General features: G+C 45.5%; 1 protein-coding gene across 1 annotated transcript in view; it reads left to right on the top strand.

The window, feature by feature from the left end:
* The first annotated feature begins 4507 nt into the window (after positions 1 to 4507).
* Positions 4508 to 23844, top strand: part of AHNAK2 (AHNAK nucleoprotein 2) — a 64700-nt gene continuing 45363 nt past the window's right edge. The window contains 1 exon segment of the mRNA XM_050710804.1: positions 4508 to 4690. Coding sequence (XP_050566761.1) covers positions 4636 to 4690 — 55 coding nt within the window. The 5' untranslated portion in view covers positions 4508 to 4635.

Below are 23844 nucleotides of genomic sequence, written 5' to 3'. Positions count from 1 at the left end.
TGCATTCTCATCACCATATAGTGAAAATGAACTTATACTGTACCTGTCCCTCTTAAAAAAAAATAAAATAAAGACACTTTAGTTGTTCCCGCTTTTATTCAGACAAATATACTACTCCAGTACCTCACTCTGAGGTCTTTTTAGACTTTGTGGGAAGCAGAGGGTCCAGAAGTATCACACCACTGACCTCCTTCTGGAACGTGATGACATTGCCTCACTCTGTGACATTGCTCCGCTGGTGGTCTGGTCTGGCCTTGCAGCTCTGTCATGCCATGGCCAAGGCAGCCTGGTCTCGTGAAGCAAAGTCATGACAAGCAGCAAAGGGACACAGAGCAGCAGATGGAAAAAGGCCCCAGGACAGGCAGTTTTCCCATCTACAACCCATGGGGTACTTGCACCAGGGGCTGTTCTTCCCCTGGTGCAACTCTTTTGGGTACAAAATGTCACAGGAAAGGCCTGCTATTGTCTTTTTTTATCTTGTACTCATTCACAGCCCCTGAGGGGAGTGTTAGCACATTGCAATTGCTTTTCCCTATTCTTCTGTCATCTGTGGATATTTCCATGACACATTTGCCATCAGACCCAGCTGCCAGCCCTGAGGGCATCTCCACCTGGTTAGACATAATGAACAATGGAGGGAGGACATCTTCAGAGGCTGAGGCATTTGGGTTTTACAGAGGAAGGACATGCTCAGGAAAATGTAGCCTCAGCTGTATTTACAGGTTGAGAATACTTGTGGGGACCAGCAGGAAGGCTGGGGAGGGCTGAGGAGGATGGGCTCTATTGGGTTTACACGGCAAGGTTTTGGTAGCGGGGGTTGCAGGGGTGGTCTCTGTGAGAAGAATCCAGAAGCTGCCCAATGTTAGATAAGGGCCAGTTTCAGACTGCTCAAAAGGGACCCACTGCTGGCCAGAGCCGAGCCAATAAGTGATGTTGTTTGCACCTCTGTGAGAGCAGATTTCAGAAAGGGAAGAAAAAAATAAAAAATCCTGCTGCACCACAGCAGCTGGGAGAGTGAGGAGTGAGAAAATGTGAGGGAACCATCCCTGAAGGCCCCAAGGGCAGTGCAACAGGAGGGCAGGAGGTGCTCCAGGCATGCAGCAGCAGTTCCCCTGCAGCCTGTGGAGAGGCCCCTGGTGGAGCAGGCTGTCCCCCTGCAGCCCATGGGTCCCACATGGAGCAGATCTCCACGCTGCAGCCCGTGGAGGAGCCCCCGGTGGAGCAGGTGGATGTGGCCTGGAGGAGGCTGCGGCCCACGGAGAGCCCCTGCAGGAACAGGCCCCAACAGACAATGCTTTCCAGACTGCCCTTTATTCATTTATCTGGTTCTTCTAAGCTAAGGAAGGTGTGGATCCAAAACCTCGCAAAACAGAGAGGGAGTTGGGCCTGGACCATCAGCATTCCAGGAGAGTGCCCCATACACTGGAGTGCTATTTTAAAATCCGGCACCACCCTAAACCACAACAGGCTGAGAAACCCAGATCTGCTAGTGTGGATTACGCATGCTCCAAGGACACCTAACATCTCTGGAGATCCAGCAGAGATCCAGGGCTGAGGAGGCGCAGGAGTCCAGGAAGACTGAGCTTCTCCCACCAGACAGCTGTGGGTACATGTCAGAGTAGATCCAACCTCTTGGGCAACAAAAATGAGGTGCCTCCGGAGTGTGTGTGTGCTCAGCATTAGACAGCAGCACAAGCAGAGAGTTGGAGTGTATGGTAGCACAGTGCTAGAATAATTTCTGAACATGTCATACTTTAAGCCCCGGAACTTCATTTCAATCTAGTTCCCAGCTATGGATCTCTTCCTGGTCCTGCCTTGCTGCTTCCTGGGCCGGATAGTGACATATCATGGCATTTCTTATATTGCAAAGTTTCTGCTTTCTATGGGAATTCAGTACTGATATTACAGGCAAAAATAAAACTAACCAAAAAAGGACCTGCTCCAAGAAGTATTTTGGCTTTGTAGGTGAAATCTCATGGCTGAAATGAGTAAATAAGGGTAATCTTCCAGCTGAGCTGCTCTACTTTCTGTGTGTGTGCATGGGCGCGCATGCCTGCATGTGCATTTTTACTGGAACTGTTCTCATCTTCACTGAATATTTTACTATGTTCAAAAGCATAATTTGTAAAGGCCTGTCAACAGTAGGAAACAACACATGTATTTTTAATTCCTGTGCTGCACTAAGAATAATTCACTTGTCAGATGCCACACCACTCTCCTGATCAGCTGGTTCTGTAAATACAGAGAAAGTTCATCCTATGCGCACAGAAAATCCCTGAGTCATTTCTCTCTATGTTCTCATTCATCTGCCCCATGCTCGATCTGTGACAAGTGGTAGGGCTTTGTACTAGCTCTGCCATCCAGGGATTTATGCCATCAGGCATAGGTAGCAGAATATAAATTCTCTAGCAAAATATTTATTAATTTATCATAGAATCATAAAATCATAGAATCATAGAATATCCCGAGTTGGAAGGGACCCATAAGGATCATTGAGTCCAACTCCTGGCACCACACAGGTCTACCCAAAATATTAGACCATGTGACTAAGTGCACAGCCCAAATGCTTCTTAAACTCCAACAGGCTTGGTGCAGTGACTACTTCCCTGGGGAGCCTGTTCCAGTGAATTATTTTATTATGTGAAAAGTAAAATATTTTATTAACTGCTACTACCACTCCTACCCACATGGTGCCTCGATAGACTGTGCTGAGATGGTAAATATCCTCTTCTCAAGCCCTCTTGAGGTCCAGGTAGGTGTGAGGGACACGCAGAGGCAGAGCGTTGTTGACCCACACAAGCAAGAGTTGTGACCTTGCACTCCCTTCCTACAGCAGAGGCTGTGCCTGGCACAGGCCCTGGCCCTGCACTGTGACAGCTTGTTCATCTGGGCTGGTATATTTAACACAAACTTCAGTCCTGTCTTTCGATCTCCTGCATCAGGCATCTACAGTCCAACAAACACCTTGGGTGGAATTCCTCTCACCTAACTGCAAGTACCTGCAGTGTAGGTACATCCATTTTGGCATTTGGGCCCTCTGGGCAGGTCAAGGAGTTCAGGTTTTACAGCCATGGAGTCGAGACTGTAGGCTCTGAGGTCTGTACAGACAATAAAGTCAAGAATAGTCTCTTAACACCAACATAAGGTTGAATGACTATAGTCCTTTGGCTGCAGCAGGACACAGGGTGCAGACATTTATTCTGTAGATGTCTAGAGTCATGGGAGTTGAACCCTACCCTCAGAAGTCCACATATCCCACTTCTGGTGGGAGTCAGCACGCCTGTGCTCTTTGAGGCACTCAATCCCCCCAGTCCTGGCTGGGACCAGCAAACTGGTGTCATGGGGATTATGCCCATTAAGATGACTTGAGGACTGGGTATGAGCTAACCTGAGTGCCAGAAGCACTGCAGTCACATGTGCACCGTCCTGGCCCTGAAATGCCTGTGATAGGGGCACTCCCTACCATCCAGCTCTATCAGGAAGATTTGAAGCCCCTTCCTGTCCCATTTTCCTTACCAATACCACTGTAATAGTCAATAACAGGAAACAGGGGTGCCAGTACACGCACATTCCCTGCCTCTAGCAATACCCACTTCTTGGCTTGCACTGGTTGCTGACTTTTATCCTCAGCTCCCACCAGGATCAGGAAGGCTGGTCTCACTAATCTCAGTGGGCACTGGATCAGACCTAGTGCACATTCTTGCACAGCAGCTGTTTCTGGCCCTGGGCTGGTTACATGTGGAATGGACAGCACAATTTCCATGTTTTATAAAAATTACTAATGAAAAGCATGGAGGGGTTTAGGGATTTCTTTGCCTGATTTGCATTTGCATAAATGACTGAGCATTTTAATAAGTGCAGCACTAAAGAGTTTCATATAACTTATATCTTGCTCTTTTCCATCCTTGGAAATTCGGGTTGGAAAATGAGATGAATCTCATTCTCAGGCTGGGTCCCAAGCCCCTTCCTTCGCTGGGAGAACAGACTTAAAGCGTATGATTTTTAAGCATTAGCAGATGAATGGGATCCCTTCTGCTGGCTTTGGGGGGCTTTGGATCTGGCCCTGCCTCGCAGGAGGGAAAAATCCAGGGGTCCACTCCCCTTCCTTGCCCACCTCCCTGCTTTCTCCCAGGGAAGCGTGCAGAAACTCGCCCTGCCATTTCTGGCTCCTGTCCCCCCGGGGCTCTCCTGACTCTCTCCGTCCCTGGGAGGCTGCTGCACTCTCTCTGTTTGCCCTCTCAACTCGAGCTCGGGGAGCGCAGCAGCCAATCGGGCAGCCCGGGTATCCTTCATCAATCTCCCTGAGTGTCTTCGGGCTCGGCTAGGAACATCCACATCACTCCTTTTCTCTCTCCGCAATGACCTGAAGCTCCAGCTCTGCAAGCAGTGATCAGTCAGGCATAATGCAATGCAGGGCAGCCCGGAATAATCTGGTTGGCATCCGAGGATGTATATTCACGGAGAGGCTAAGGAGTGTGTCAGCATTTAGTTTCAGTTTAGCTGCACTTTTTCTGCAGCACAGAGTCACAAAGTCTCCGTCTCCTCCTCTGGATTGGGACTGATTCTGCACTGGGATCCTCTGCAAAGACAAAGTTTTCCTCTCTTGTTATTGCTGTACCACCATAATCTACCAAGATGTGTGACTGCTTTCATCTAGTTCTTCCTAACTGGCCAGGATCTCCAGCCAGTGGTGGGCTTACATTTTCTATACTTTTCTGTATTCTGCTTCTGCTTTTCTGTGCTCTGCTAGCTGCGAATCAACCGCCGAGGCAAACCCTGCAGCTTCTAGGGTGTGGCTTTCTCTGATGCTGCATGAATCAGATAAGGAAAAATAGTGTTAAGAAAAGCCTCCTCTAAACTTTCCTCGGTGCCTACATTATGCTGAAGCTAAGCTTGGGGAAGCCTTTGACTTTGTATACAAATTAAATTCAGTTGTGCCTAAATTAACTGTTTCAGATTGCATGCCTTAATTCACATGCTTGCCCTTCATTTCTCGTAGCGATTAGGAAGTGACTGGCAGGATATGGTGCATGATACAATCTACCTGGCATTTTCAATAGCTAAAAGCTGTGCTGCATAGTGTGTGTTTGCAAATTCAATGTGTCCTATGCTCTGTATTCAATCTGTTGGCTGAACAATACAGCACTCTGGAAGAAGGGCATTTTTTTTTCTTGTGTTTCCCTACTGCAGAGCAGAAGGAAATTAGAAATCTAACCCCTCTTTTAAAGGGGAAAATATATACATTTGAATGTAAAATATTGCTGTGTCAGAACAGTGATGACTGCAGTAATGAGTCAAAAGAGTAATGAAAACCAGTTCTTAGCTGGCAGAAGCATATCAATAAATTAAAACTCTGTTCTTTAGTTTATGCACAGATTATCCTGTTTTAAAATAAGCAACTAGTAGTCTTAATGTTGTCTACAAAAATGCCAAGAATCTGAAATTTCTACAGTATCTTTTTTTTTTTTCTTTTTTCCTAAAACATACCAAATCTGTGTTTATTTACATTCTGCAATAAATTTACTCGCTATTTATTCCGGTAGAAGAAGTTGTTATCTACAAAAAACAGTCTGTAAACATTTTGATAGACAAAAAGTGGAGAGTATTTTTTTAAATATGCCTGATTATTTCTGCTTTTCTGTAGTAAATAATTTAGGATTATATTTTCCACAACAATGGAAAGTCATAGATTGCTTGCCAGACTCCCAGTAGACAAAGTAACATCTTACTGCTTGAATTGCCTTGTTGACATGAAGGAGCCAACTCAAGGAATAAGTCATTTCTCTCCACCCATCGGAAAGGTACAACACAACCCTCTGGTGCTTACCTGGTGTTTAGATTAGGTAATTGAATTGGTGCAAGATCATAGCAAATGTTTTAGGGCTACACCCAGACAGTAATTTCATTTGATTTTCTCAAAATATACTCAATGTAAGTTTTGGGGGAAAGATTTTCTTTCAGCATCATTTTCCTATTGATTCTCTGCCTGCACAGGTTTATTTATTTAGAAAATAAACTAGTTTAATGGGTTTTACTATATTCCACATCAGAGATGTGTTGTTGGGACTTCTAGGTGCTACCTGATAGAAACAAATAAAAGCTTAACACTAGCAGAGTGCTCCACATCGCCACCCTCCAGGCTTTCCCCAGCAATTAGCAAAAAGCTTTGGGTATTTGTTGCTCAGGAAACAGCATGCTCCCATGCCACAAACATGGGTTGGGATCTCTCTGGTACCAGTTTTCCAGCAGTGTGAAAGGATGCTGTGGTGGGTCATGGGCAAGGGGAGCATCCCGGTGGCCATTGAGGGCCACGCTGGGAAGGGAGGCGGCAGGGAAAGCCAGTTGCATGCGAAACTTGACAGGCGTCTGTTTTCCAAACAGTTATTGCTGATATTTCTTGCCAGCGGGTTATCATCCTCAGAGGTCAGGGTGTGGCAGGGAAAAGCAGGTCTGTTTTTCTCAGGTAGACTGGCTGGCTGCCTGGAGCATGTGATGTGAGTTTGGGAAAGCCTGCCAAGTCCAGGAGAAAGACAGAAGGGGTTTTAGCCTGGCGATGAGGCAGACTCATCTGAACAAGGGTGGGGAAAAACCACACAGTGAATCCCACATCAAGAAGCGCATACTAAATCCCTTGTTTCCTCCGCAGCGTGGAAGGGAAGCTTGTTAAAAATAGGCTTGTTTCGTAAGCTGCTGTCTCTGCTGGCTACGTTCATCTGCCCTTGCATTAGCTGACTGTCATGATAATACAGGTGGGAAACAGATAAACAAAAATTTGCTAGTTTTCCTTATTAGCCAGGCAAGCACAAGCTTGCACTCAGACCTGACATCTGGAGGATGCCGGGAGCATTCTGCAGTTGTTGATGAACGCCGAGACAATGTTTTCCATGGATAATTTTTGAGTCAGAACAACAAATAAGTAGGAGAAGAAAATGTCTGCATCAGCAAACTGTGATAATTGGCCTAATCCCAAAATATAAAGGTTTTAGCACAAATGTTTTCTACGCTTGCTCTTTTTCTTGTTTGGGGCCTGGCCTAAATTCCCAGAAAGTAATGGCAGTCTTTAAAAGACTCAGCTCAGTGTCTCACTTGAGAAGGTTTGTATGACCTCCTGATGGCCTCCTCATGGCCACAGGAGTGGAGCATAGGGTCAAAACAAGATACATACTTTTGGAGTTTGCTGAATGGGCATTTGGACCACAACATTGCTGTTTCTCAGGTGCCAGATTCATCTTTGCACTGTGTGAGAACAGCACATATGTGCTCTCATGATATAGGTCAGAGCTGTGAAAATCCATGGGCAGGACTCCATTGCAAGCTGAGACATTCAAAAAACATTAACAGCTCAAATAAATCCCTTCTTCTCTGCTATTATATCTGTGATGGTAAAGACACTTTGAGGGCTGGGTGTCCACTCTGTCTTAAGAGCTGCTGAATGCGGCACACAAATTTAAAGGACCCAAGACAAAATGCCAGCGGAGCTGCAATTTTTCTTAGAAATTTTCTCAAGATGTTTGTCTACGAGCTGCAACAGCATCTACTCCAGCCCCATTAAAAGAGAGAGATAAACAAAACCTGCAGGAGCCAGGCTCCCAGCATGGGCAAGGAGCAACCTCCCTGGCTCTCAGGAGAGGCTCCGACCTGACATCCCACCCTATTTTATTTTCCCCACTTTTTCACTTATTTCAGCCAGTGTAACGTTAGAATGACTCAGGCCGTTTCAGTTTCAGGGCATACGTCAATGTGTCTAAACTCACTGTCTGTCTAAAAAAGCTTCCCAAATATAAGCTCCTTCTATCCATGGTGACACCAAAATAACTGCGGTACCAGCAGGGACTGAAAGAGGATCTGATTCACTTGGCTCTGGCGGAGAGAGCCCTGCCAGCACAGTGAATCAGGCGCAGTAAATTGCATCCCTCTGGCTTCTCTCTGTTCTCCCTCCCTAGAGCCATCTCACGAGTTTTTATTTCTGGTTATTAATTTCTCACTTCTATGTCCAATGGGTGCACACCAGCTCTTTTGGTGACATAGAAGCGTCAAGTGGAAAAGAAACATCAGCATGACAGAGTCCCACAGGGAACAAGGCTCTCTTTGTCCATCCACAGGGCAATAAACCATGCTGCTGTTCTCCATCTAACAGAAAGGAATGGGGATGGTATGTACCCGATAGAGGCACAGCACGTTGTGTTTGCCACCGCTTCTGATTCACGAGAGGAACGGACATGCCCTGGGAGCAAACCAAAACCGTCTGAAAAACATGATTTTTCTTGACTGCTGCATTTCAAAACTACAAGGAAGAGACAGAGAATTGGCAGAGGTCTCTTCTGCAGGACCCTTGTTATTGTGTGAGAGGTGGAGGAATGTGAAGCAAAGGCCAGAGAGAGCCCCCTGCCAGCTCTTGCTGCTCGCTCTGGTGAGGGCTGTCGATGCTGGGGATAAATGACACCCTCGGTTCGATGTGGGGACTTGCTGCCAAGACAAACAGCCAGCAAACAGCCGGGATGCACTTGTCCATACAAAGGAGCGGCTGCACAAGAAGCCTGGATACCGTGTCCCATTATCCCCATCAATACCCCATCCCTACCACAGTCACCTCTGGTAGCCTGAATCCCTGGGATGCTCGGGGCTGTGATATTTAGTGGTGTGGTATCCCCATGGGTTTTTGGCAGTGAGGTTGCCAGAGGGCTATTTTCACCCTGCTCCCACTTGGAGAGCACCTTTGGGGATAAGGTGGTGGTCAGGAGGGGCAGGGGAGGGGATAACTGCCAGTGTTGCTGCCACAGAAAAAGCACCTGGAGCTGTTCCTCCTTACAAGGGAGCTTCATCCACCCTGTCCAACCCACGCTGGAGCCCATTCATCCTGGAAAACGAACGACACCAATCTATCAAATACCAAAGGAATAGCCATCTCTCAAGGTTACATCCCTGTCTCTACGTCAGCACAGGCAATTACATAACTTTACTTGGTTACAAGATACAGATGAATTTTAAAATGACTTCAAGATCCTCATTTTTCTAGGCTTAACCCTATGGGCTTACTAAATAGTAGTATCTATGGACCCAAACTTACTGGCATAACATCTTCGTTGTATGTTGAAGTAACTTTGGGGCCATAAAGGTTGCACAAGTCTAGCCTTTCATTCCTGTTTCTCCATTAGTTTCTTCCTCTACAAACTCTGCTAGTCCATGTGCCGGCACAGAGCCTCGTCGTGTGGACAGCAGCCAGGTCTGAGGTTAGAGTAATTAGTCCTGGCTGTGCTTGCAGGGTTTTCTTTAGTACAATTGCACCATCAGATTTCTATCTGTGTGAGTTCCTCTGCCAGAACAGGCTGGAAAAAAAATATGTGTCCAGTTGGTAAAATTATTGTGGGTGAAATATTAGTAAATTTATGCTGGCAAAGTCATTGTAAATTATAGCATGTACTCAATGCTGCACATAGAATACATAAAAGAAAAGACACAAAGCTGCTTCACCTCCCTTTCACCACCATAGAGTTTTCCATCTCACCTCAACATGGAATTTTTCCTATGAAATGCACAGGTGGGATGGACCAGTGTATTAGCTCACTGTGAGAGCACACCTAGGCACCAAAAAGAAATAAAGGGAACAGCCTTATATGCTTCATCATTTTCTTAGGGTGCAGAAGGCAGATGCACTGAATAACCTGGGAATTTTTTCCAAACTCATTCTGTATTCCTTTTTTTTAAAGTTCGTGACATGCAGCACGAAGCAGCATGCTTTAACATACTGCAGGAGATGTGCTATGAATGTGCATGAATACAGAACAGACCAGGTTCCCTACGCTTTTGTTTTCAAGGTCTGGTCACACTGAAGCAGCGCTCTCATTGGACTGATGATCAACGTCAGTAACTCCCACTGAGACTCAGCAATAGTATGAAAGGGGTGAAACCACTCCAGACTCCTCGGGTATTGCAAATCTTGCTGTCACTGCCTGGAAGAGGAAATGTGAGAGCCCTCAGTGAAACCAGTGCTACTACATGGGGTGGTTTGCCCCAGAAATTCTCATTTGAGAGTACAGTTTCCATTCTGTGAAGGTCTCTACTGCCACATTAACATAATAACAAGAAAGGATTCTTCTACTGACCCCAAATTCGATACAGCTTATCAAATTTTATTCTGTATTACACAGAGAAAACTTAGCATTTTTATGGTACCCATTTTCCCAGGGGATCAGTGTTCTGGCAGCACAGAGACAAGATATGGGTGCTGTTCTGTTGACTCCTATTGCTGACTGTGAGGTAATATAATCGATGGGGGACTTCACCACAAAGCGAGGCTGGACCCTTGATATGTGCCTTTGAGAACATTGCTTCCTTCTCAGTGCCTCACCCTGAAAATGAATACCCTCCTCTTTATTGAGCTCCTATATTTAATTAACGGCTGTAAAGTATCTGGAGATGGTAGAAGTAGGGACATTGTGCAAGTCTGATGATTCATATCATCATTCCCAGGCTACGGTCTCTCTTTGATATTAGGAACAACAGCAACAAAGATGCTGACGGTGGTGGCATTGGTTTTGGCTCCAGCTGTTGGAATGTATAGTCATCTCCTATCTTACAATCCCAATTACACCTGCAGATTTACCCTAGATTCACGCTAGCCTAACTGGAAGAGGTAGTTGGGCCACAAAAAGCCTTAGTAAGTGGGGGATAAAGCAAAGATTAGGAAAACAAAAAGGACTAGAACAGAAGGTATGGAAAAAGATGAAAAAAGGTGAGTCTCAGCAGCCAAGTGTGAAGGAGCTGGAACCCAAACTGTTTTAAAATGCAGAGCAATTGGGGATCTGGACCAACAGTCAGAGTTTTTGAGCCTTCAGCAGCTGCTGTCTGTATTACAGAGAAAGGCCAGGAATCCTAATGAGAAGAGAGAAGCAGTGTTGGGCTCCAGTCCCTACACAGATGAGGAGGAGCAGGAGAAAATATGAGACTTGGAGTGCTGCACAGGTCCCGCATCACCACAAAGGCAGCAGTAGCATTAAAGGGAGGAGGACAAAAACATCCTAGAAAAGCTTTTCCATGAAAAATCATGAAATTATATGTCAAACAACCTATAAAACATCTCAGGAAGAGGCTAAATAACAAGATTTTCTTGTCACCCTCCCTTCCTCTTTGTGTCTGCTCTTACTCCAGAGTGACCTTACTGAAACAGCACAAGAGCAGCTGAACTCCACCTAACTCAGGCTAAGAATAACTTATCTCCCTTCTACACTGTTCCCATTTCTTTGTTCGACCTGTGCCGTGCTTGTCTCATACACTCTAATCCCTGCTCTGTCCCACAGCGGGAGTGAGTAGAGGAAGGAGAAATGCCAACCTGCTCCTCGATGAGCAGAACGTGCCCACTATGAGGGCGAACACGATGCCTTTTCCTGCTCACTGGACTTGGCATGCAGAGGAAAAGCTGTCACTTGCGTGTCACTGCCCTGATTTCCAAAGGGGAAGAAGTTGTAAAGGAGAATCTGATCCTCGCCATCACCAGCCCCGCAATGTAACTGAACTTTAGCAGAATATTTGCTGGGTTATGTAATAGAGATGGATTACAACAGCCTGCCACATGGTTGAAAACTGCAGTTTTAACCCCCGGACAGACTGCACTGTGATAGGTAAAGATAAGCAAGTCATGGGGATGTGAGAATAGTCCAGCTCACTCAGACCTCTAAAACACATCTTGGAGGTCCATCTGATGGAATTGCTCCAAATATCTGAGGCCACTTTTCTTTCTGACCTACCTGCCTGTGAACGACCTTTCTGTCTTTCTCCTCACCTCTCCTCCCCAGTCATCCCAGAGGGCTTCCTCCCGTTCCCCAGCTGCCTTTTTCTCAGGCTTCCCACCCTTCCTGGCTGCTGAGGACCCCTTGGAGGCATTCCCTTGTCTGCAGTGTCATCCTCCCTTTGTGCCCTTGCCACCACTCCTGCAACTGCAGGTATTGTTAAGATGTTTCCTCAATTCAGAGAACAAAAACATGGTAGTGTGGGCTGCAGGGCACTGCAAGACCGAGGCACCAGCCCTACTCTAGTCATTAACCCCAAACCACCACGTCTTCCCTACTGCTTTTTTCAGGTTTATCACCGTTGGGATGAACCCGTCACACTCAGCGGGGACAGGCAGAGTGGCACCTTCCCTGTCCAGCACAGCCATACTGAAGTCTCTCTACATCTGGCTGGCTGTTGTTTAGGCACTGCTTAAAAACGGGAGAAGCTGAGCATTGTAGCTAATTAAGCGAGGCAGGGAGACACAAGGAATGTTTTGAACAGAAGAGAAAACAAACAAAGCCCTGGCGAAGGCTCAAAGGCGAGGCGGGCTGGCTGCCGTTTTCCGCCCGGCACGCGGAGAAGCTCACGAAGGCTTGCAGGAACACGGGCAAAGGGAGTTGGCTTTGGGAAGCCCTGGCCACGAGCGGCTCACATGATGCGAGGCGGGGTTTGGGGCCAAAACCGCCCCACCCCGGGGACCGGGGCCCATGAATGACCCGAAGCACCTCATTCATCACAGCGGGGACGGCTGTCGGCGGTGAGACAGGGACGGAGAGCTGCCCGCAGCACCCAGGTAGGCGCTGGCTTTTCTCCTCGCCATTGCGCAGGGCTCCGGTGCCCTCTGAGGATGCAGCTCCTTGCTCCTCCGAGCACACACTGCATCCAGCGCTTCCACCTGTGCCTTACATCTCTTCGCTTTCGTTTCCCCCAGCCTCTGGGGCTGGATGCGTGCTAAGATGATAAGCTGGTTTTATTTTCCTTCTCCTGTCACTGCTGTTATGACAAACGGCGGAAAGTCAGATCCCCCCCATCCCAACAGAGCAACCTACATGCTGCTGTGGCATGTATGTTTGCTTTCTTTACAAATGTCTGCAAAATAGAGTGGCAAGGAGCTTCTTGAAATGGTTATGAATCATTGGACTTAACTGGCACCCACCCAGGCCCCCAGATGGGAGAAGAGGAGCTTTTTCTAAGCCCTTCCCACATTCTTGTGCAAATAGAAGGGATGAATGATCACCAGCCCCAGTGCCAGACAGTTTTCTGGGCCAAATTCACACACGAGTCGAAGGAAGCCAAGGGGAAGTGAAACTGGTGTAGCTCTCCCTTCCTTCCGCTCATCGCAATGACTATATTTCACATGCTCAAATCCTTCTGGGATTGCTTAGACTGACTCTGTGTAATTATTTTCATCCTTGGATTAAGCAGGCCAAATATGTAAGCTGGATCTCAGCTTGCTGAGATCTTATTTTACACCATATTTTGTCCCTCTGGCATATACATTACACAGCAGCAGATTGGATTTAAGTAGTTTTTTCAGAATAAAAGTCTGTCCTTGCTTGAGGGTGTCAAATCTCTAGTAGTTTGTGCCGCTCATCATGTATGGGTACTTCCAAGGACCATGGAAAAGTCCTAATCCAGGCATCTGCCCACACTGGCTCTCAGCAAACAGCCTGACACCCTCCAGGCTTGGAGCACGCACAGCTCACGCAGCCTGCAGGTTACAGGAAAGGTGTGACTTAGTGCATAAGTTGTAACTGCAACCTCATTCCTGCCAGCTGCACTCTGTCCTTCATTGCTTGTGATCGCTGATGAGATGTGCAGAGCTTTAAACTTCACGGGTGAGCCTAAACCTGCGGGACATCCTTATTCTCAAATTAAATAGAAAGAATGCTGATTTAAACTAAAGATAAAAGGATACAAAGGCTGTGGGATCCCCAGAAAGGAGCAATGGGTTCGAAATCATCTTTCATCTGCCTTGTCAGATGTGTAGGTATAGGAGAAGAGGTGGACTTGCAGTGAATTGTGCTGTGGACAGTCCTGTGGTCCGTCCTGCGCGGAGTCACACACTATTTAGGCGTTATGAAATGCATGACATGTTCCATCTGCCACAGGGTCAGGGTCAACAGGTGCAGTCAAAATTAGCAATATTTTTGATGTGCACCACCTTGCTTTCTACTGGCAGAGTGCCACCTAAAAGCGGAAAGCTCCCATGGCTGAAAATTATTTGCTGAGCAGCTTTGATGAGCAGCCATAGATTTCCATGCTTTCCAGGGAAATAACAGTAGTTTTGATAGCTCCAGCTGTGGCTCCTCTGTACTTTGGTCTGTCTTAATTTGTGCTATGAGCACTCACGGTCTAAAATGGAATTGCGTTGTTTGACCATCATGAGATTTTACAGTCCAATTTCTATACTTACTATTAATACGTGTTCAAAATCTTCATCCAGACTCTTCTCTATAAAGTTGTGTGCTAGACAATTTGTGGAAATGCAAGTGTTGTGGACAGAAAATGCATGAGGAGCTAATCTTAGCCACACACCTGAGAGGACTGTTTCCCACCAGACCCAGCTCTCCTCGACTTCTTCCCTCCTTGCTCCACACAATAAATTCCAGCTTCTTCTGCACTCCAAGGGCTCAGGAGGTTTCCACCTTGCTCCTCACTCAGTCCAGGTGAAGATGTGCTCTTCTCAGCCAATCCTTATCTAGGTCCCACCTGCATCTATTCCTCATCTCTCCAGCAGCTATTGCCGTGACATCTGCCATGGCTTTTGACCACTGTCTCCTCTCTCCAGCTCAGCAATCTGCAGGATTGTTCCCAAGCAGGGGCTGACTTGCTGCCAACCTGTTCTGCCCCAGGAGATGGGCGTTCTCTGCAGGGACATGTTCTGGCCAGAATCAGAGAATTTTTAAGTGGAAAAAAAAAAAAAAAAAAAAAGAAAGAAAAAAAAAGAAACAGGCCCATTGCACTAAGGTAGATAGGTAAGAGAATCTTACAGTGGCCGGGAAGGAAAGGCTGCATCAGGCTGCTGTGTATCACGGTGCTGTTATCAGGAGCACATACTCCAGCATTGTCACCATCACTACTCTCCTGCTCTGCCTGTTGCCTGGTCAGCTTGGTTTTCATAAAATGTCTGTTTCTTAAAATTCATGGGTTGTTTGGCTATTAAGGCTCTAGGTAACTTCTGGCAGGGTGACTTTTCCCTTTTTGCATATCACTGGGTGATGACAGTGGGGCTATGCTGCTGATTCCCAAACCTGTTCTGCTTTGTAGACACCCCAAGGGCTGTTCTGCAGCACTGCTCTGTTATAACTTGTTCTGTCGCTAGAAGTCAAAAGCTCCCCTGGATTAAAAAAATGTAAACTAAGAAAATGAGAAATTAACGCTGTACCTGAATCTAATCTCTTTTCTAAGCTGTCTTGTAAGATCTCCCAAAGGCTTCTCTTCCATGCAGTTGCCCAAGACCATTTCAGCCATGGTCTTGCTCTTCCATCTCACAGCCCTTGGTCCCCCTCCCTCCAAGTTTACAGAAATGTTGGGTGGGTGCAATGAAGTGCAAGTAAATCTTCAAAGCTGTCATTGGCACCTCCTTCCTCCAAATCAGCATAGAGTTAGATCTGCAGCTCTGCTGAGATTTAGGCATTTGTGAGACTGTAAATAAAACATTGTTCAAACTTGTCTTCAAAATCCATGGTTGCCTGGATTCGCTGATTTTGCACTAGGCTCCTGCTCCTTTTTAACAATGAATTGACTGCTCTGTCTCATATCTTCCTGGATAGCGTGACTCACATTAGGAACCTCCTTATGGGTTTCTAATAACCTGATTACCGAGTGTACACATGCAGCATCTTTTTAATGGTCTCTGAGTTTGCAAGATGTGGCTAGATTTTCACAGAGACCACACGTGATATGATAATAAAGCTGGCTAATTGGGCATTCGGGATGTTTCACTCCTTTGATCCTTGCCAGTTCTGAATTTTCAGGTAGTTGACTTCCCATTGCCTCCAAAGGGTTCTGGGGAGAAGATCCGTCTGCCATCAGGGAGGGCTGAAGGGCACGAGGGAACAGAGCAGGAGGACCAAGTCTCACAGAGGCTCTGTGTGCTGTTTTTACTCGTGCATTTTTCAGGACTGAGAGGGAGACAAATGTTGCTGTGAATGAGCTAAATTATTAGCCCCTGGTGCAGGACTTACTTCAACAGCACCACCGACCTACACCCAGTGAGGCCCATTTTCCACACAGCATGAATCACTCGCTCATTTTTTTGTGCTCGCTAGTTTCGCATTTTAATTTTCCATTCCTCTGGCTTTCCTCATGCGGATGAATAATGGACCATTTATAATACATTAACAATATCAGAGCATACGATTATGGCTTCAGTCAGTGTAATCCCTTCAGACGGCTCGCAGAGCAGGAGCACACTTCTTTTGTCGGGGCAGATAAAACACCATGTCGTGCGAAGCCACATCCTATTTCCACCCAGCCAGCAGAAGGGGATGCCAGCCTGGCAGCTTGTCTCCTCTGCCACTCAAAATAGCTCTCAGGAGCTGAGTCATGAAGCAGAGCCCAGAATAACGGGTGGTTTCGTGAACCGAGGGACAATCATCAGCTGTGCTAACAATTACAGATGGAAATGGGCTTCAGGCAGCAGTTTATCACCAGGCGCTGAGCCCTTCTATTGCTGTAAGTAAATGCCTGGGTAAACTTTCGTTGAATCCAAACAAATAAGGCAGCATCACTGAGCTCTGTCGGTGCTGTGTTAGGGGCTGAGGCTGCTCCTGCTGCACCCGTTGTGGTGACCCAGCTGTGCTTTGTGCACAGGCAGCCCCGGGGACTGAGTCCCCGCTGCTTTGCCTGAGGGACCTGTGCTGGATGCAGGCACATTCAGCATCCTTATCTTGTGTGGATGCTGCTTGAAGGCTGACGTGCCTCTCTCCATGCATCCAAAGACCTTCATTAAGGAGTGACAGATCAGACTTAAGCACAGGACCGATGCTAATTACAGTTCGGCCCTTCTATTTCCTTATCGCACACCTTCCTCTGTTGTGTATTTGCTGAATATCTGGAAAACAATAGTTTCCTGAAACCAGGATTTGGAGTTTGGAAATCTATAGGGTGAGAACCTCTCCATGTACAGGATGCTATCAGCAGAGGATGAATCGTGTTGATTTAGCATGAAGTGGGAACAGAGCTGCTGGTTCCCCGAGTCACCCCCACCGCTCACAAACCCAGCCAGGGAGCATGCGGGGCTGCTCCGTGCAGGATGCTGCAGCTGCCAGCAGGGCCACGGGCACCTGTTTTAGTTCCTTGAGCAAGATCATAGCAGTGGCTGAAAAATACATTTTAAAAAAATCCCCCAATAATTTCTGTCTCACCTGTTTATGCATAGGAGTACTCATTTTAAGTAAAAAAAATTTTAAGAAGACTTTTTCATGTTTTAAAGAAAGATGTTTAAACAAAGCAACCATGTAATTAAGCTGACTCAACACAATGTAGAAGACAGCAAAGCAACATCCCCTCTCCCTTCCTTTTTGCTGTTCTATTTTTTCACTGGCCAACGTAGGTATCTCTTGGCATTCTTTTAATTAATACAATAATTTTAGATAAATAACAAATCGAAGAAAAAAATATATAGAAAAAGATAAGCTATCAGTACTTTTTGATTTGGTTTTCCATATATTTTAATGAACATTTTGGAAAAATCATTAAAAATCAATTATCCTCCTATTCCCCAAATACTTAGAAATATATATATATTTTAATTTTAAAAATAAAACAATTTTCTTCACAAGTAAAGAAATACCAGAAAAATGAGCACTCGTGTGAGATGGCAGTTGGTGGAAGGGCCCGGCTCACTGCTGGCCACTCCTGGTTTGGCAAGCTCCCAGAGAAAGTGCTCTTCACTTCCCATCTCTGGGCCATCTCAGGCTTTGCAGCCTTTCTTCTTAGTCTATGTTCACTCTGTTTGCATCAGAAAATGAGAGCACTTTTGCTGCCTAAGCTCCGCAATATATATATAAATTTTTCTAAAACACTGCGAGTTATTTGCTCTCATTTTGGCAATTCCTACCTAGGGACAAATGCAGCCAGAACCAACAGCCCTGCGTGCTGTGCAGGGCTGAACTGTAACTTTGTTTGCCATTAGCATCGTTATCAAATTAGGGGGAATTAATTATTGCACATAAGGTTTGTTCGTTCAAGCAAGTGCTTGGCAGCTGAACTCAAAGGCACCAGTGCAGTGGTGGGGAAAGGTTTTCACAGCATATCAGCAGTACCAGGGCTGCTTTATGTAGCGTACAGCCCCAGGGAGGAGGATGCCTTTCAGAGGGGAACCCTTCAACAGCTTCAGCGACACTGAATGTGGAGTAAAAAGGCCTGGAGCTACAAAGCACCAGGATGCTAAGAGGAATTGAATGCCTTTAATGCCCAAAGAGTTGACCGCAAACTTGTGGGAGCTAAGAAACACAGGGGGTGAAGCCATCAGGGAACCAGCAGTCTTGTCCTTGTGCCCTCCTAGCTCCACATCCCACAGGTTTCCCTTCTGGGGCACCTGCAAGCCAGTTCAGCTGAAAAAAGATGAAGTAGTGGTGTCAGATAAGTTTGCAAGTTACCTGATTTTATTTACCCTTCCGCCTTTTCCCCCTGTGAGGGAATTCTGTCTCCACCAGGGATGTTACTGGAATTATTTTGTTTAGCAGCAGAAATTCCGTGGGCCTGCCCAAGACCCGCGTACGATGGGATGTAGGGCTTTGAGGTGAATTTTCTGCTTTTTGGAAAATCATCTTCATCTCCGTAAGAACGCAGGAGACCTTGTAGCCTCACAATGAATTAGCCAAATGAATTTCCGTCTCCCGTGGATGTTGTTTACGCAGCGTAAGCCAGCGCAGCGCAGTGAGTGGTTTATTTAAAACAAGGCCCTCTAACGCTTGGATCTGCCCCATCACTCGACTTAACAAGCAGACACTTGATACCGGCTAAGCGGCTCACTTCATCGAGAAGTAAATCCCGCCACGCTGCCAACCTCCAACCTCGAACAGTGTCCCCATTGTCACCGCTGAGTCCCTCCTCTGTCGCAGCCGACGACGTGCACCGCAGCATGGCACCGCGGCAGCGCTGACCCTCGTTTTCCACAGAGGTTGGTGCCAGCCACTGGCACACTGCAGCCCCCTGTGTCCATTAAACCCTCATTCAACACCGGCAGCGGCAAGGCGAAATGGCCTGGAGGTGGACAGATTGTGTTATTAAGAAGGGAGCTGGCGCTGGGCAGTTTGAGGCAGTTTCTCCTGGTTTTGCCATTCACCTGGGCATCCTCAGGGCCAGCTCATGTCCACAGATCGGGGCATGAAGTTGGGCACAAGTGATCCAAGAAGAGACAGGATCTGTGCAAGCACCTGGGTTAAAACAATCTCAGAAAGAATTAACGGGAAGAAACGTGCCACCCCACACACAGCCCTTCCCAAGCAAGATGAAAGGGGCACCACAGGACCCTTAGTGGACATTTTCACCCCTCCAGCACCTAGGGCATGCTTCATGGGGAGCCCACAGCCGGGGGGGATTGTTCCAGTCCAGCTCCCAGTTACTGCTTTATCTGCTCCACTTCAGCAAATGTACTCATCCGTGGTTGCTCGCTAAATGCCATGGAAGCCCCAGGGCACACAATGAGATCATTTGCCAGTTCTGTTTTATTTTAAGATTTTTTTTTTGTTTAAGCACTTTTTTAAGGCTTAGGAAAAAAAAAGAAAAACAAAAAGAAAAAAAAAACACAAGGGAGGATTCACTCAGAATCATTTCCACAGCTGCAAACAGCCTTTGTCATAAGTCCTGACCGTACAACCCCCAACAAAAAGTGAGTTTATACCCTTCAATAGAGTGCCTGGTAAAAACGAAAGGAGCCAAAAAACAGCATAGTGAAGCAACCAAAATGTGTTTTGTTACAACAGCTGAAATTTTTGCTTTTCCAATAGCATGTGAACTATCGCATGAAATGTTTACACTTTATTTTTATCAGTGTCTGCTTCTTACTCCAGATCTAGAAACATCAGTGCAACCTCCTTTTAACTTCCAATCTGATAGAAAAAGGTGTCTTGATTGAATACAACAAATGTCCCACAAAGATTTTTTAGTACCTTTCTCTTCAGAAATACCTGACTCGGTACATTGTCACTTGAAAATACAGAACTTGTTAATGTTGTATTTACAGTTTGGCAGGTTTTAGTCCCTCTCCCCTTATTTCTGAGCTGAAGAAAAATGACCGATTTAAGCTGGTGATAAAAGAAAAGGGCTTAAGGCAGTCTAATGACATTGCAGAAAAAGAAATAATTCATTTTAAATCATTCCTTTTTCAGATTCTTGAGCATTGCCACCTGGTGCAATCAGGTTATTTGTAGGTAATAACACCTCTCTCTCCAGCTAGTAAAGATGCTTTTGTTCGCATGTTGTCAGCTGTTTGTCACTAATTTTCACTTTTCAGGGACACTCCTGGTTCTGCCTTCTGTCCGATATTGCAAGTTTCAAAATAGTAAAATAATAAAGACCCAGGGTCAGCCAGTTCTGAACCCTGGTTGAGAGGGGACTTAAACGCAACGGAGAGGAGGGAATGAGATGGCTGGGGGGAACACAGAGTAAATAACCTTTAATTAAAACCCTCCACAGCATGCAGTCTGGAGACAGATCTCCACTGGTAGAGAGGAACACGGTCTGTTGGGTGACCCACCAGCCCAGGCTGGGCGAGGAGCTCTGCAGGGGACGGCTCTGCTCCGCTCCATATGAGCAAACACGCAGCTGATGGGGGCAGGAAGGCAGCAAATCCACAAGGACCATGGTTTTCGTCAATTCCTGCACAGGCCTTGCTAATTATAGCAGTTTTTCCCCCAGGTCCATGGCTGCATTGGCCCTTGGTGTGCTTGGCTCCTTTTTTCTGGTTCGTTCTGCCCAGGCTATTTTGGCTGCACAAGGTCAATGTCAGCACTGTCAGGGCCGATGGAAATGCATTTGGAGGACAAAGGGAGATGGAGCATATGCCTCAGGACAAAGTAAAAGAAGTCCAAAGTGAATTGGTTTCCTTTTTTTTCTCCTCCTGTTCATGAAAGGATTGTTCTTGGAAATGTCTCATTTTGTTTCATTTCTAAATAATGCTTTCTTTGTTGGTGGTGAGGTTTTTTATTTATGCTGGTTGCAGATCAGCATTTTTATTTAGCTTTTTTATTTTTTTTTTCTAATAAGCAAGAATATTAACCACTAAAGTGAAAAAATGTGTATTTAGGAATCCCAGAACAGTACATTTGACTTTCTGAAAATGCACAATTCTTCTTCTTCTTCTTCTTTTTTTTTTTTTTTTTCTTTTTTTGGCCTTTAGCCCAAATTTGGCTTTTCCTTCTCCCTCACTAGATACTGTGGAGTTCACATTTGTTTATCTTCACAAAGGAGAAACCTATCACTACATGAAATGGTAAAGTTTCCAGATTGCTGTCAGTGCAACATGCGGGTAGTGCTGGTAGAGCCCACCAAGAGCAGGTAGACACTGAAGCCTCTTTTAAGCAAATTCTGAGATGAAAAGGACGTAAAGAACACAAGACTAACCTGTTTGGAGGACAGATTCCAGTTAGGTTACAAAATATGTGAATGACACCCATTCACTTTTTTTGGGGGCGGAATTCATTTGAATTGACCAGCTTCAGAATGAGGCCCTTGAGTCCAACTCTAAGGCTTCTTAAAAGGGGCAGTGATGAAACCTCATTTCCATACCTGGCTCTCTTTCAGTTTTTGAGGTTATATGCCCACCTGCAGCTAGATGAGTTTTATGCAAAGAAGTGTTGAAGCAAATCAATCAAATTAATAGCTTATGTATCGCAGAAGAGAAGAAATTCAGAGGAAGTCTGTGTGGCTAGCTAACATTCCTTTTTAGTTCAAACTACAAGATTATAAAATATATAAATTTCTTTGTCTTAACAAAATGTAGAGTTATGGGAGACAAAGCATAGGGGATGTCTGCAAATTGGTGACAGATGTGATATTTATCTTCCTCTGGGATTGATCTGAGAGTTGGTGGCCAGATCCCTCCACAGCTGGCTATTCATTCCTCTTATGGCTGGTCTGACATTTGCTTCCATCTGCTCCTCTACACCTTCTGTTTATGCTGAGCTTGGTTTTCCTTTCTTTTTTCTTTCTTTGGTGCTTCTTCCTTCTGGCAGCCCATTTCTCTTTAAGCCTGAAGTCCACAATTTTTTAGCTTATTTCTGAGCTGGGCTGACAAGATCGCTTCCAGTAGCTGATCTCTGTCACCCAGTCTTATCTGCATGTGGAAATTTGTGACTTTTCCCCCAAATCTCTAAATATTTACAATTGTTAAAAAGGAAAAATAATAGAAACGGTCAGCCTTACATCCTCCACAATAAAGTACATGAATTTGTGTTTCAGAGCATGCTTTACTAAAGTCTCGTCAAACATTTCATCTCCCTCTCTTTGGACCAAAGAAAACAGAATAAAATTCCTGTTGTTTTTCCTCTTTTTTTTTTTCTCAATTACTAGTAAAGCAGCACACCCTTATGCGCAGGCCTAATACCAGTCTATTCACAGTTCAGGATGTCAATAACAATAATAACAGCAAGCTTGTGTCATTCCATTGTGTACTCTTAGCCTTACCTCTGAACCGAGGAAAGAAAACAAAGTTTTAATACAGGGAGCTAGGAAAGGGTGGGAGAGGTGAAACAGAGAAATGCAAGATATAATCCTACTGTCTGGCAAGGCAATAGAGCTGAGAGGAACTTTCAGTATTGCCTCACCAAACTCAGAGAGTTTCTTAATATTTAGATATCTGTCAAGAAGAGGAAACAAGAAGGGTTACCTGGAGTATACCCACTGAATTAGTCAGCTCTGTTGTCCTGGAATCGTTTGGAGAATTGCAAATAACCATCTAGGTGTAGTATTTTTAATAGCTTAGTAGACGATGATTTTTAATAGCTTAGATGATATGGTTTAGTGGAGGTCTTGTTAGTGTTAGGACAGAGGTTGGACTAGATGATCTTGGAGGTCTCTTCCAACCTAGACGATTCTGTGATTCTGTGATTTGATAAACATTGTGCTATCCCACTGATTTTTTTAAAGATAAATCAAGTGAGTATCGTGCATTCATGTCAGGCAAATAGTGTTAAAGTACTTTGATAGTCACAGAACTCTACCAAATGGATCTTCAATTGATTGGCAAGAGGGAAGATTTTAGGCTTTGAGTTATGTGGGTATACATCTCCCCTATATCAGCTGCACTCAGCAGTTATAGCAGCGTGGCACTGCTCAGATGTCAGGGCTTATGCATTCAGTTCTGAGCTAAAACTGGAAAAAAGCCAGGGACAATGAATGTAGATTTCCCAATACCTTAAAAAAGAACATAATAACTTCTTCCACATTTACGGAAAAAATAGTTGGCTTCCCTCAATTTAGCCATGGGTTTGTCTCATGCGGGCTTTAAAAATTCTGGAAAGATCGAAGCAACACCCATCAATATATTCAGCAAAGTGTTTAAATAAAGCATAGGTTGAGGACAGAGCACACTGCTGCCATTATACAGGGTCTGCGCCTGGCTGGAGTGCTGCTGGTCACAGTGCCGGTTCTCGAGGTGGCAGCCAGATTTCTGCATCCAAACGGGCTGTCTCTGCGTGGAACCGTGGTGTCAGGCTGGGCTCCTTGTTTTGCACATCTGTTTCTAAAAATACATATTGTTTGTCAGGATGATGTTGAAAGATAGTTCAGAAAGGCTGAACCTCGGTGTAGTCCCAAGAACTGAGAATAGAAATGGGGATGGCTGCAGAGCAAGCCAAAATAATGATCTAAGCATTGGAGACGCCTTGATCCATTTCCCACCTGACACAGTTTGCTGCCTTTCCTGCTGCCGGCTGCAGCTCAGGAGGCCTCCAGTCCTCTGTCATGAGTGTGGGTGCCACCCTCACAAGAAGAAACTGTTTGTGTAGTGGGTAGTGAACTGGGCAGTGCCTCACATAATATTTGTATTAATTATACATGATTATATATACTATATACAATTGCATATTGTAAATTATACTTTATATATGATATAATTGTGTA

Source organism: Cygnus atratus, chromosome 5 (assembly GCF_013377495.2).
Source record: "Cygnus atratus isolate AKBS03 ecotype Queensland, Australia chromosome 5, CAtr_DNAZoo_HiC_assembly, whole genome shotgun sequence".
Taxonomy (NCBI): domain Eukaryota; kingdom Metazoa; phylum Chordata; class Aves; order Anseriformes; family Anatidae; genus Cygnus; species Cygnus atratus.
The sequence above is the reverse complement of the archived record's forward strand: the minus strand, read 5'-3'. Positions and strand labels throughout refer to the sequence as shown.